The 12,772-nt window shown below is 40.9% G+C and overlaps 1 protein-coding gene across 1 annotated transcript in view; it reads right to left on the bottom strand.

Annotated features, from left to right (window-relative positions):
- Positions 1 to 205: 205 nt before the first annotated feature.
- The window catches only part of LOC128098435 (immunoglobulin kappa light chain-like), a 51,080-nt gene continuing 38,513 nt past the window's right edge, over positions 206 to 12,772 (bottom strand). Inside the window, exons 3-4 of the mRNA XM_052719570.1 lie at positions 4,292 to 4,334; positions 206 to 747 (exon numbers count right to left, since the gene is read on the bottom strand). Of these exons, the coding sequence (XP_052575530.1) occupies positions 425 to 747; positions 4,292 to 4,334 (366 nt within the window). The 3' untranslated portion in view covers positions 206 to 424. The remainder of the gene's footprint in view (positions 748 to 4,291; positions 4,335 to 12,772) is intronic.

Genomic DNA, 12,772 nt, shown 5'->3' with positions numbered 1-12,772 from the left:
AGAAGGGTGAGATGTGAATAGTACTTGTGAACCTTAGAGAGGGCCGTCACATAGAGGACAGCCACACAGGGCAGACGGAGGATTTTATTTATGTTTTAAGTGGCATGGATTTCAGGGTAACTAAATATTTAACTTTGTTAGAGGAGAAACCAGGTAACTAGAAAAAAGCAACTGTTAACAGTTAATAAGAGAGGAGACAAAGATCTCAAGTGCCAAGATTCACTTTATTCAATATCTTCCCCAAATATTAGCAGGATAAAAGCCAAGGAGAGGGAGGGGTTGGAGTGGGGAGGGGATTTGGAGGACTGCAACAGTGGTAGGTCATCTATGGAGAAAGCTCCAAGACCTTAGGAGGGAAGACTGAGGATGGTCCCAGAGAGCAGGGTCCCAGGGAGCAGGTGGTGGTGACTCAGGACCTGTGGCTCTAACACTCATCCTTCTTGAAGCTCTTGACGATGGCTGTAGATGACGTCTTATGGGTGACCTCACAGGCATACAAGTTATGACTCTCATACTCTGCTTTGGTCAACGTGAGGGTGCTGCTCATGCTGTAGGTGTTGTCTTTGCTGTCCTGATCGGTCACACTGCTCACAACTCCATTTCGTTGCTCACTGCCATCTACTACCCACTTGACTTTGGCGTCGTTGGGGTAGAAGTTGTTCAGGAAGCACACGACTGAGGCACTTCCATCCTGTAACTGCTCTTTGGATGGTGGGAAGATGGAGACAGTTGGCTTAGCATCAGCCCCTGAGGAAGGAAACACAGAGGATATATGAAGTAACAGGGAAAGTCTCTCCTTGGGTGCATTGTGTGTGGACAGTCACATGCATTGTAGACAGACACACAGAAAAGCACACTTCTCCTTCAGACTAGGAGCAGTGAATCCAGGAAGTACACATATACAATCTTGTTGGTTTTGAGTTATTCCCTAATTCCCGGCTACTTCTTTGGAAAGCAAATTGCATCTGACCCTTTGAAGCTATTTCCAGACTTCTTTCTATACCTATCTTCCCTGAAACTGTGTTTCCCATCAGCTGCAATGGTTGTGTGCTTCAGAGAGAGAAAAAACAGGTCAGTTTACCTGACATCCCTGGTGTTTGGGAGTCTGAACACACAAACACCTAAGGTAGGAGCAGAAGGTTGGTTTTCATTTTCTCCTGCCTCTTTCAAGAATACTCTGATTTCAACTTCTCTATGGCTTCCTTTAGAGTGGCCAAGCTAGGGACCCACCCTATGGATGGGGCCTTGAGCCAGGGTCTATGTTTAGGTGCATGTTCAGCAACTCTCTCAGCTCTCACCAAGGCCTCCAGGTGAGACCTGGGCCCTGGTCTGATGGCCTGTAACCACATGGGGCAATTTTTAGCCACCCCAGAAGAGGTCAACTGTAATCTTGGCCACCTGCCTGGGAGGAACTGGCTGGCTTCACTTCTGACCTTCAGCAGCTGCCAGATGGCTTCTCGGAAATCCCCCTCTGTGGGGACGCCAACCCTTAGGTGACAGAGTGACAGCAAAAATGAAAACCGAGAGCCCTTTGCCAAGAAAAACAGCAGAAATACGAGCAGCTTTTCTCCCCCTCTAAATAAATTAGCAGTTTTAAAAGAAGTTGACATCGTTTTAAAGTAATTAAAAGTGGTTAAATAACTTAAATTGACTCTAAAATAGTTTCAAGAGTTTTAAAAGGCCCTTAAATAGTTGTGGTTAGCTGGGAAAGGCTCAGCCACAAAAACAAATCAGCCAACAATTCTAGAGATTATGGAATTAAAATAGCCAGCTTAAACATTTTTCTATCACTGAATTAAAGTGCTGGAAAATATGTTTATGCTAAATTTTTATTAGTCATATTTTTGTACAAAGAAAAGTAGCTTACCTAACCAGCTAAAATCATGTCACCAATTTATCTTATTTTAATCAGTTAATATGCCATACAATTTAATGGAATTTAATGAGTGTTCAAAGTAAATTTACCATGACTTGAATGGCGTATGAATGGTGTTAATTCAATTTCCCTGGAATTGATTTTACCTCCAAAGAATTACAGGCATTAAGATCTTTATATAACACTGGGTAAAACAGTTTTCTGCCTTTTATATTCCCCTAATGGGAAAATAAGGGAATACAATGATAAATACATTTTATCTCTGAGATCTCCAATAAGTCACCTTTCCCCACGTTAGTGTATTGTCTTTCCTCTACTGGCACTGTTCTTAGCACTATGCCCCAGGAAAGCGAACTGCACGGAGCGAAGGGTGCTACCGCAGCCTTCATGTGGCCCTTAGCGGCCACTCTGAATGGTTGGCAAGGCCGCGAAGCCATTCAGTCATAAAGAAGAGGCTACAGACCATTTCAGCCCCTTTTTGGCGGTATAAAAATACAAGCATATAATAACTGGGAAAACAAAGGTCCATATATCTTACAAAACCTTGGCCATTAAAAAAATATAATTTACTTTTTGAGCATTTGGACCCAACTGTATTTCTACTATAATTTACATTCACGTAGAAATGCGACAAAACACCAGCTGTCTATCAAGAAGCTGTTCCCATAGAGTCATTTTGACATTCTGTGAAATATTCTGGACTCTAAGAATCACATCTCTTCTGATTATTCAGTGAGCCACCTTTTCTACATGCCAAGCAGTCATGCTTTTAAACATTTTACTGATCTTTATTTCAGGGCCTGATATTGATTTTTATAGTTATAAAGAATTATGAGACAATAGAGGGCAAGCCGCTTAGGGTCCAGCTCACTCAATTGTGCTCTACCACATTTACTGTAAAACAACACAGTAGTGAGGAAACCCAATATAAATGAATTCATTTCTGTTCTCAGAGCTCCAAGGCCCTCTTTTCACCTGCAGTTTTCATCCTTTGAGTCCTTCAGCTCATCTCAATGAGAAACTTTGCTTCCACATCCATTTTTACAGCTGAACTTGACTTTAGCTCTTGTCCATCCTGAAATGCCCTCTTTTCTCCTCTGCCCAAATCTCCCACTTAAACATCTAGAAGTCAACACTACCAGCAGTGAGACCCAGGTCTCAGAAGAATATAGACAATAACGACTTATATTTAATCGCCAGTCTAATCTCCAGATGCTGACCACAGTATTAATTACCTTTTCCCTCAGCTAAAACCCCCTTTTTACCCCTAATCTCAATAGCTCAATAAACAGAAAATCTGACACTGTATGCCATGTTAACTGATGAGCCCCTTCCACTTTCTCAAGATGAACAGATTTCCTGCCACTCAGCTTCTTTTTGGAACTGACTTTAACTCCTAACATGACAATCTTACATGTAAAAGGAAGATGAGAAAAATGCACTTACGTTTGATTTCCAGCTTGGTGCCGCCACCGAACGTGAGCCACAGTGACGACTCTGACATGTCCCCCCTCAACAAAAACCTGCCTCTGAAGTCAATCCAACTAGACTTCAGAGGGAAAGCCCAACTCTTTCTTATCCACTCCCTTCACAAACCTACTCCCACAAGTCTAACATGAATTTCTTGGCTCCACTTTCCACTGGCTATTTTTCGGGGACTATTGATGTATATGGGTCACCAGGAATGACTCCTTTAGCCAAAATATCACAAACTAACATAGATGATACAACAGAATCAAAATGTCACAAATAATTGAGCAAAAATCTACTTACGTTTCATTTCCAATTTGGTCCCTGCGCCGAACGTGAATCACAGTGGTTCACGTCGATGCCCCCCTCTGTCAAAATCTGCCTCTGAAGCCAGTCCAATTAGACTTGCCAAATTCAGAGAAAAACTGTCTCTTTCCCCTTCCTCTCACAAATCCCACGTTTTCTCACAGAGCCAACGTGAGGCCAGTCTGTCTGTCCAGCTCCCATACTGACTATTTTCTGGTGCTCCTATTTAACTTTTGGACGACCTGGAACAGTTCATTTAACCCCAAACACCACAGACTCACACAAAAGACACAATGGGACCCAAACTTCACAAACAGTTGAGCAAAAATGTACTTACGTTTTATTTCCAGTTTGGTCCCTCTACCGAACGTGATTCACAGTGATTCACTTTAACTTCTCACTCTACAAAAACCTCCCTTGATAGGCAAGTATCCCTCTTCCCCCAACTTAGTTACATTGGTTTAGAAAGCCTAAAAATCAGTCACTAGCCAGCCTCTGGTGGAACAGTTCTCCCTCCCTAACACCTAATCTGAGACTTGAGTTTGTTACATCCCTGAAATCCCATTAAGGAAGGCACACAAAAAAGTACAAAGTAATCTGATTAGACACAGTGAAGAATTGGTTGAGAAGAATACTTACGTTTGATTTCCAGCTTGGTCCCAGCTCCAAACGTGTATACACACTGGTTTCCCTTCACTTCCCCCCAATACAAAAACTGAGTATTGCCTTCTGACCCCTGAGCAACACCTTGTCTAGAACTATCTTGTCTTAATTATTACACTGACATTTGCTCTTCAGAGAACATGTACAATCTATTCCCAGTTTTGCCTACAGTTATTATTTATCTTTGCCCCGGAGAATGCCAGAATCTGGTTTCAAAGTCAGATTTTTGTACATTACTTTTAGACACAGAGACCATGAGACATAGACAGTGCAGGAAAGAGAGTTGGGAGTCTACTTACGTTTGATTTCCAGCTTGGTCCCGGCTCCGAACGTCCACCACAGTGGTAGCCCTCCATTGTCTGGCTGTACAAAAACCCTCCTCACCGAAGAGGAACAGAGCCCTCGGTCAGCTGCTAAAGCTTACCCCCTTCTCCAAGCATGCGTGGAAGCTCGTTGGTTTCTCTGACAGAGAAATGCTCGTTTTCATAGGCGAGACTTGAATTTGTAGAAGATAACTTATTTTATTATATATAATATTATACATTTTGTCTCTTTCTTTAGCAGCCTACCACATAGGATTGCTTATTATTTATCCGTTTAAAAAATAAAGAAAAACAGGGCTGGAGAGGTGGCTCAGCAGTTAACAGCACTTGCTTTCTTCCCTAGGCCCTTAGTTCCCGGCACCCACATTAAGCAGCTACAACTGCCTAACTCCAGCTCCAAGGAATCTGATTCTGGCCTCAGTACTCACAAACTCATGACACTCACTCACACATAAAAGGTAATGTATATATAGATATGTCCATAGGTATACACACACACACATATATAAAATCAAGGCTCATATCTTTGACATGCACTTTGGAATTGAGTTATGGGTGACATATGAGGCAATGGCAACCATCAGTAAAGGAGAAAAATAAGCTTTTACTCTTGGATTGGTTTGTTGTTACAGGGCAGGTAGTGCTCAGGTGTCACAGAGATCAACCAAATTTATACTGCCTTTGGAGTTAGTGTCTCCATAAGAACCAATTAAAGACACTGAAGAATTTGCTTTGAGTGCCAGCTTCATTGACCTGTTTCCCTTGACCATCCATTCCCATCCTCTTCCAACCACCCTAATTCCTTAGAGTTCTACCATGGCCCCCAGCATTTGCAAAGCATCTTTCTTGCTTCTACCCTCCCTTAGGATAGCTCAGAAATAGCAGTCATTCAAGATTCAGCTCAAGAGATTCTTTCTATTAGTGAGTTGGCTTTACAGACAGGCCTATAGAACCTCTTTACTCTTAACTGATGTTGGATTCTCTCTTCCCTATTAGATGGTAAGCAGTTTGCTGTTTTATTAGCCAGATATTTGGGAACTTTGGTCTATTATATTTAACTGACAAGCACTCATCAGATATTTGCATAATAAATGAAAAAGGCAATTGAAAAGTCAACAATATAATCAGTGATGGTAATCTACAATATAGATGAAAGGTTAGTACAGATCACGACAACAACCAACTTTCCTAGAGAAATTACAAGTGTAACCAGATTAGAGAGACCAATTTGTTTTTGTTACTGGGAGTTTTGCTAATCTGGAATGGCAGATTCTACAATATTTTTCACCAGAAGATGCAGGAAGAAAACAATTGAGTTGGAAGTAGAGAGAAAACAGAAATTGTCAATAGAAGTGTGTAAAATAGCTGATGAACTCAACCAAAATGCATTCTAAAGAGGACAGAGAGTGATTTTCTCTGTAGTTATAGATGTGATATCAATCATAAAGATTGACATTTTTTGAGAACTTATAAAATGCCAGGTGTCACATATGGTTCACTGTATTTAGTCTTATATCTACAAGACTCTATGAACTAGAAATTAATATCGACTGTCTTATGGCATTGAAGGGCAGAGCTTGGATCTGAATCTGCTGCTCATGTGCTTAGCACTCTTACTGCAGGGTGGACACCAGCAACACAATCACCTGATGGAAGCAGCATGCATGTGGGAGAACACCGGAGTGGGAGGAAGGAAAACTCCTTAGGCTGTCCTGGGGGGAGGAAATGAGTGGCGAAGTGTGCCCAGACGTCTGTACAGATTGCATTGTTATTTAAAAGGTGAAAAAATACAAATACTAAATATCCATCAATAGGAATTTGCTTAAGCTAATTTTTGTAGAGAACAATGAACACAAATCAGTTGATAAGAGGAAAAATAGGTTTCTGGATATTTTCATGAGAAGGTGGGGCAGTGAATACTGTATATGGTCTGACACCATGAACCTTTTAAAATGGATCCTGAAGTATAGGCTTCTTCTAGAAGGTTACACAAGCTGTGCTCAACAGTTTCTCCTGGGACTGCTTAGAAAAACTGATGGACATTCTATTCTCTTGTCTATTTATATATGCCTTTATATTGCATATTATTTAACTGTTATATTCACTCATTTTATAATAATTCATTTCCTACATTTATTTTATAGTTGTCAGAAACAGTGAGACTATGCCACTCGGGGGGAAATGTAAATTCTGAGATTACCTCTTCTCTTTTTCTCTATTAATTTTTAAAAATATCTTTAAACAGAGTTCAAAAATGAGCCTCTTGCCGGGCGGTGGTGGCGCACGCCTTTAATCCCACCACTCGGGAGGCAGAGCCAGGCGGATCTCTGTGAGTTCGAGGCCAGCCTGGGCTACCAAGTGAGTTCCAGGAAAGGCGCAAAGCTACACAGAGAAACCCTGTCTTGAATAAAAAAAAAAAAAAATGAGCCTCTCTGGTTCTGTATAGGAGATAATTTTTTCCAAATACAGAATTGGGGACTGTAACATGGGAGTGGATTAGATGCGCTGGCAGTACAAGAGACACATTTCTGAGTAAACAAGATGTAGTTTGAACAGTACATGACTGCAGCAACAGATGATCGTTATGAAGCGGTGTTTGGCCACACAGTGGTAACTGATGGGTACGGGGCTGGGATCTCTATTCTAGTAAAAACAGATGACTGAGAAGTGGCTGAAATGTTTAATATGGGACTCATTACTTGCAGGCAAAGGATGTCTCAGGAGCATTTATGAGACTCTGCCAGGATTTATGATTCTACAGAGTGTCCAGGTTGGGCATGAGTTGATCTATGGAGGAAAGCCTAAGTGTCAATAAAACAACCTAGGTGGTTCCTGGACAATGCATGATGAGAATGATGGGAATAGAATTCTGAGGGAAGCATTCCAATAAACTCATCCTTAATGTTGCTTCCCATTTCAACCTCAGGAAAGTCAAATAAACTCTCAGAATAAATTTAAACCTGTTTGTGAAGAGAAAGGGAGATGGGGAGGAATAGGGAGAGAGCCAGTAAGTATAAAAACGTGTCTATAAATTATCCTAAACACAATTCACAAGCTATGTCAATAGCATTCCTTAGATATAACAATTCCAGAAACACGTTTTTTTTGTCAATATAAATAATTTTGCCACCATTAAACAGTCTTTTAAGGGAGATTCTTTTCATATTAGTAACACAGAAGATTACTCAACATGTCAGAAACAAACAATTTTGTTCTCTGCAGGTTTGAGGGGTGTTGGCTTCCCTACCTGGCAGCGGAATATCCACCTTGAAGTCTCTGGTTCACTATTTCCTTTTAAGTTTATCAGTCACGATAGAGTCCTAGATAGGCAATTCTTCATGCTCCAGCTGGACTTGACTTTGGATAATAAATTCACAGTGTTAAGAGGCGGGCTGGTCCCCTTGGCCAGGAAGGAGGGAGACAAAGGAGGTCACTTGAGAATGAAGTGCCTGTCTCTGCTTGTCCCTGAAGAAAGGCGAGTGGGCACAAGTCACGTCCTTTCCCACCATGTGCATGTGTGCAGGCCATCAACATGACCCCAAACTCTGGTCCCAGTCTGGAAAAATGCAGATGTGTCTCTGGTTTCCAGAAGGACATTAGGCTACAGCCATTTTACTTCCCATGAAAGAGAAAACAGCAACTGGGTCAGGGTTTACCAACCTCAGAGGGACTAAGCCACTGAAATTTACATATTGGCTGCTGTGGGTTCCAGCTCATCTTACAGGTGTGATAAGCTGAACTCTGAGCTCTCTGCCTTCCCCCATGCGTCTGCTACCGGCACATTGTGAGTGGTTGTTTTTGTCACTCTAGCTTTGCTCCCAAGGTGACATCACTTGGCACATATGTAGCACAAATCTTAAAAGGTCTTATTAATAAAAAAACTCGGGGCCAGGTATTGGGGTGAATGCTGAATGAATGATCAGAGAAACAGAACAAGCCACAGCCACCTCACCTTGCCAGTTCCTCAGCTGATCCTATTTCCTCAGATTGGAAACCTCTGTGTCCTCATCCGGAATGAATCTCAGCTGAACTGCTGCTAAAAGCCTAAAAGCTTAACCAGCTCTAGTTCCTGGTCCTCACACCTTAAATACCTTTCTGCTTCCTGCCATCACTTCCTGGGATTAAAGGCATGAGTCAGGCTTTAAACTCACAGAGATCTGGATGGATCTTTGCCTCCCAAGTGATAGGATTAAAGGCGTGTGTGCCACCATTTTCTGGCCTCTATATCTAGTGGCTGTTCTGTTCTCTGAACCCAGATAATTTTATTAGGGTGCACAATATTTTGGGGAACACAATATCACCACACACATATGTGTGTTATATTTGGATGGCCTCCTTTGCATAGATCATTGAGGAGGAAGGCGGTGAGCTAGCTGGTTTGGAGATGCTGTGTCCTGTCCATGGACTTGTATGGTTATTTGTACTATGCAGAAGGAGTGTAATACATTTCTTAGTGTAAGAGACAAGATCTGTACATAAACTTATTAAGCTAAGTAATATTCCCAGGGGAAAGCAGGCAGGAGTAACTAGGAATGGGAGCCTAGCTGCACCAGGCTGCTCTAGTGAGGGCAGTGGAAACCACCAGGGAAGCACTCCTGTTCATACATGTGCTCTGTAGAAACAGTCAGCTGGGTGGCCAAGGGTTGGGTGCATGATTGGCAGTGAAACATGGGAACTGAAGAAACTGAAGGAGAGTGTAGAGATCAGCTGAGGTCTATGGGAACCACCAGGCAACAATGACTATAGCCTCCCCTTCTAGCCAAGTACACACATGCATACTCCCTAAAACACTCAAGGCTTCTACTGAAGCTAAAGGCTTCACTTACCCTTCTGTCTCAGAGCACCAAGACAAGCTGGAGAGTGTCCCAAGGAGGGAAGGGAGAGTTACACTACCCAGCTTTGTGGGGTTGTGCCAGAAACTCATTCCAGAAGGTAAGTGGTCCGATTAAGCCCACTGGGGCAATACATACCACAAATGGGTTCTATAGGTTTGAACTGGAATTGCAAATTACAGCTCCCTTATCAATACAGTTTGATACATGAACTATCACAAGGAAGGAAAGAAGTCAAATTCCATGGAAGAAATACAGACTGATGTGATCGTTAAAAATTGAATGCAATTGTTTTTTTTTATCACACTTAGCATTTTTGTTTGTTATTGTTAATTTTGGGGTCACTTTCTGTAGTTTTTACTTTTCGTTTTCTAGTCTTCACTCTTGCGTTCACACCCCACAGTGGCCTTGCTTTGATTTGTGTATTGCTCATTTAGGTTTTTGGATGGTTCTGTGTGCTCTGCCACTCAGGCTGTTACTGTCACTCTCTATTCTTCCTCTGCCATGACTCATAGATGTTCCTTCTCATTCCTTCCTTTCTCTCTCCTTCCATTTCCCCTTTCTCCTCTCTTATGTATGTGTTAGACATAACCTCCCATAGCTTAACAACCTCCAGAAGCTGTGGACCTTACCAGTACCCCAACTTTCCCCTCCTAGCTACTTTCCCATCTTGAATCTATTTTTTCAAAGTTGATCTAGTATTAATACCTATCTTCATCCCCGCTCCTTCCTTCTCACTGCTGATCTTAACAAGTAAAATCCTAGTATACACCTTACCATCCTTTTTCATTCATTATCCAGTATTTGTCGAAGTTAAAGGGGGCACTCTTAATTGGCTGTTGTGATATTTGCATGCTACTGGGCACATCCAGAAGCTGCGGTTGCTTCTGCAGTTACTATTCTACTCTGGAAATATTACAGAAGGTCACAGAAGACATCCTGAACTCTTCACTTGAGGATATAACATCTGAAAACTATGCATCTCAACAATAGTTGGATAAACAAAGATCAGGAAAACACTATAAAGTCAACAAAATGATAGAAATCAATATACGTTGCTCAATAGTAACTATGAATACTACTGTCTCAACTTCCCAAACAAATGATACAGACTAGCAGGTTGAATTAAAAGCACAGAATCCATCTATTTGATACCTCAAAGAAACACACATTACCAGCAAAGGTAGACACTGCCTTCAGTGAACGGATGGAAAAAAGTACCCCAAGCCACTGGAACTAGAGGATAAGCAGGTTATTACCATTCTCATACCTGACAAAATTTTAATCATATACATACCCAATTATGCATGGACATACATAGATGATAAATAGAGGATTCTTCCTAAAAGGTTACTAAAGGACAGTTTTACCTTACTGAAAATGCACCCAATACCAGTTCAGGACAGATCAACCCTTCAGTTTTTCATTTTCTGATACATTGAGAGTACACTTACATAGACACTGGCTAACAATATTATTGTCAGAGGTGGGGAAGTTTAAACCACTGTTTAGAGATGGGGGTATGTGTAGCCCTTTGATGTGCAGGAGCTTTTTAAATTTCACACGATCACATTTGTAAATTCTTGGCTTTATTTCCTGAGCTATTTGGAGTCCTTTTCAAAAGCCTTTGCCTATCTTGAAATGTTTCCCCCTAACAGTTTTAGAGACTTTAGGTCTTACATTGATTTACTTTGAATAGATTTTTTTTTTTTTTTTGTACACGGCACAAGAGGATCTAGCTTCATTACTTTACATTTGGATATCCAGTTTCCCCATCTTCTTCATAATACTTTGTTTTGATAGATCCTCTGTCCGTGACACACTTCTCTCCCTCAGCACCCCCCCTCCATCTCTGCTTGTACCCATCCACTTTTCGTATTCCACTTTCCACTTTTATATTGCACATTACCTTCCTCACCCCTCACATCTTTTTCTAAAGCACTTTTATTTACTTCTTATGAGTTGTAGCTTTTCGGTTCCTGACCTCGATCTAAACTCTCACATAAACACACACACACACACACACACACACACACACACACACACACACACACACACACATTAGAAGCCGGGATCCGCACATGAAGGAGAGTGTTTTTTCCCCCCAGTCCTATTTGTTTTCCCTAACCATTTCATATGAGTAAAAATCCATTGCGTTTATATATAAGACTTTCATAATTTATTTATCGGTTGGTGGACATCAGGTTGACATTACTTCTTAGTTTTTGTGTATAGAACATCGATAAACATGAATGTGTAAGTATCTCTAGTAGGATATAGAGTCCTTTGGGTATTTGCCCAGGAGTGATATAAATGGGTCTTATGGTAGTTCTAGGTTTAAGTTTCTGTAAAAACTTACATTTATTTGCATGGTGACCACACCAACTTACATCCCCCAGCAGTGAATAAGGACGCTTTCTCTACATACTTGTCAGGCTTTGTTGTCGCTTGTCTTCTTCATGATAGCCACGCCAACTAGAGTGACATGCACTATTACTTTAGTTTTGATTTGCATTCCCTGACGACGAATTAAAATATTTTTGACCATCTATATTTCTTTATTCAGCTCATCCTCTCATTTATCGATTGTAAGTTTTGCACTTTTGGTGTTTGTTTTTTGCAGTTCTTTATGTATTCTAGGTGTCAACCCCTTATTAAGGTATAATTGGCAATGACTTTCTTTCATTCTGTAGCTGGACTACCATTATGCTGAAAGTTTCTTTTACTGTGCAGAAGCCTTTTGGTTTTATGTAATGTCACCTGTCATTTGAAGAATATTTCCTGTGTTATGGAAGTTTTATTCAGAAAGTTCTGTCTATAATTAGACTTTAAAGTTTTTTTTCCTATGTAGTTGCAACTTTCAGGTTTTAAATCAAAGCTTTTGATCCAACTTTGAATTAACTTTTGTGCAGGATGACAGATACAGATGTATCTAATGTAGTTCTTGTGGATGTCCAATTTGCAACTTTTTTCTAATGCACATTTATGCTTTTGACACTTTGGTTAAAAAAATATGTGTCATAGAAGTGCAGGTGTATGCACTTTCTGGGCCCTCTTACAGTTCATTGTTCTACATGTCTGTTTTTGTGGAAGTACCTTGCTGTCTTTGTTACTATGGCTCTGTGGTATAGTTTGAGGTCAGGTGATATGATGGCTCTGGCAGGTTTCTTCCTGCTTAGGACTGCTTTGTCTATCCGTGGTCTTTTGTGTTCCCATAGAAGTTTAGTATTTTTCCAGTTCTCTAAAGAATGTCATTGGAATATTGATAAGGATAGCATTAAACCTGTAGATTACTTTTGTTA

Source organism: Peromyscus californicus, unplaced genomic scaffold, assembly GCF_007827085.1.
Source record: "Peromyscus californicus insignis strain IS unplaced genomic scaffold, ASM782708v3 Scaffold_6__1_contigs__length_162567912, whole genome shotgun sequence".
NCBI classification, from domain to species: domain Eukaryota; kingdom Metazoa; phylum Chordata; class Mammalia; order Rodentia; family Cricetidae; genus Peromyscus; species Peromyscus californicus.
The sequence above is the reverse complement of the archived record's forward strand: the minus strand, read 5'-3'. Positions and strand labels throughout refer to the sequence as shown.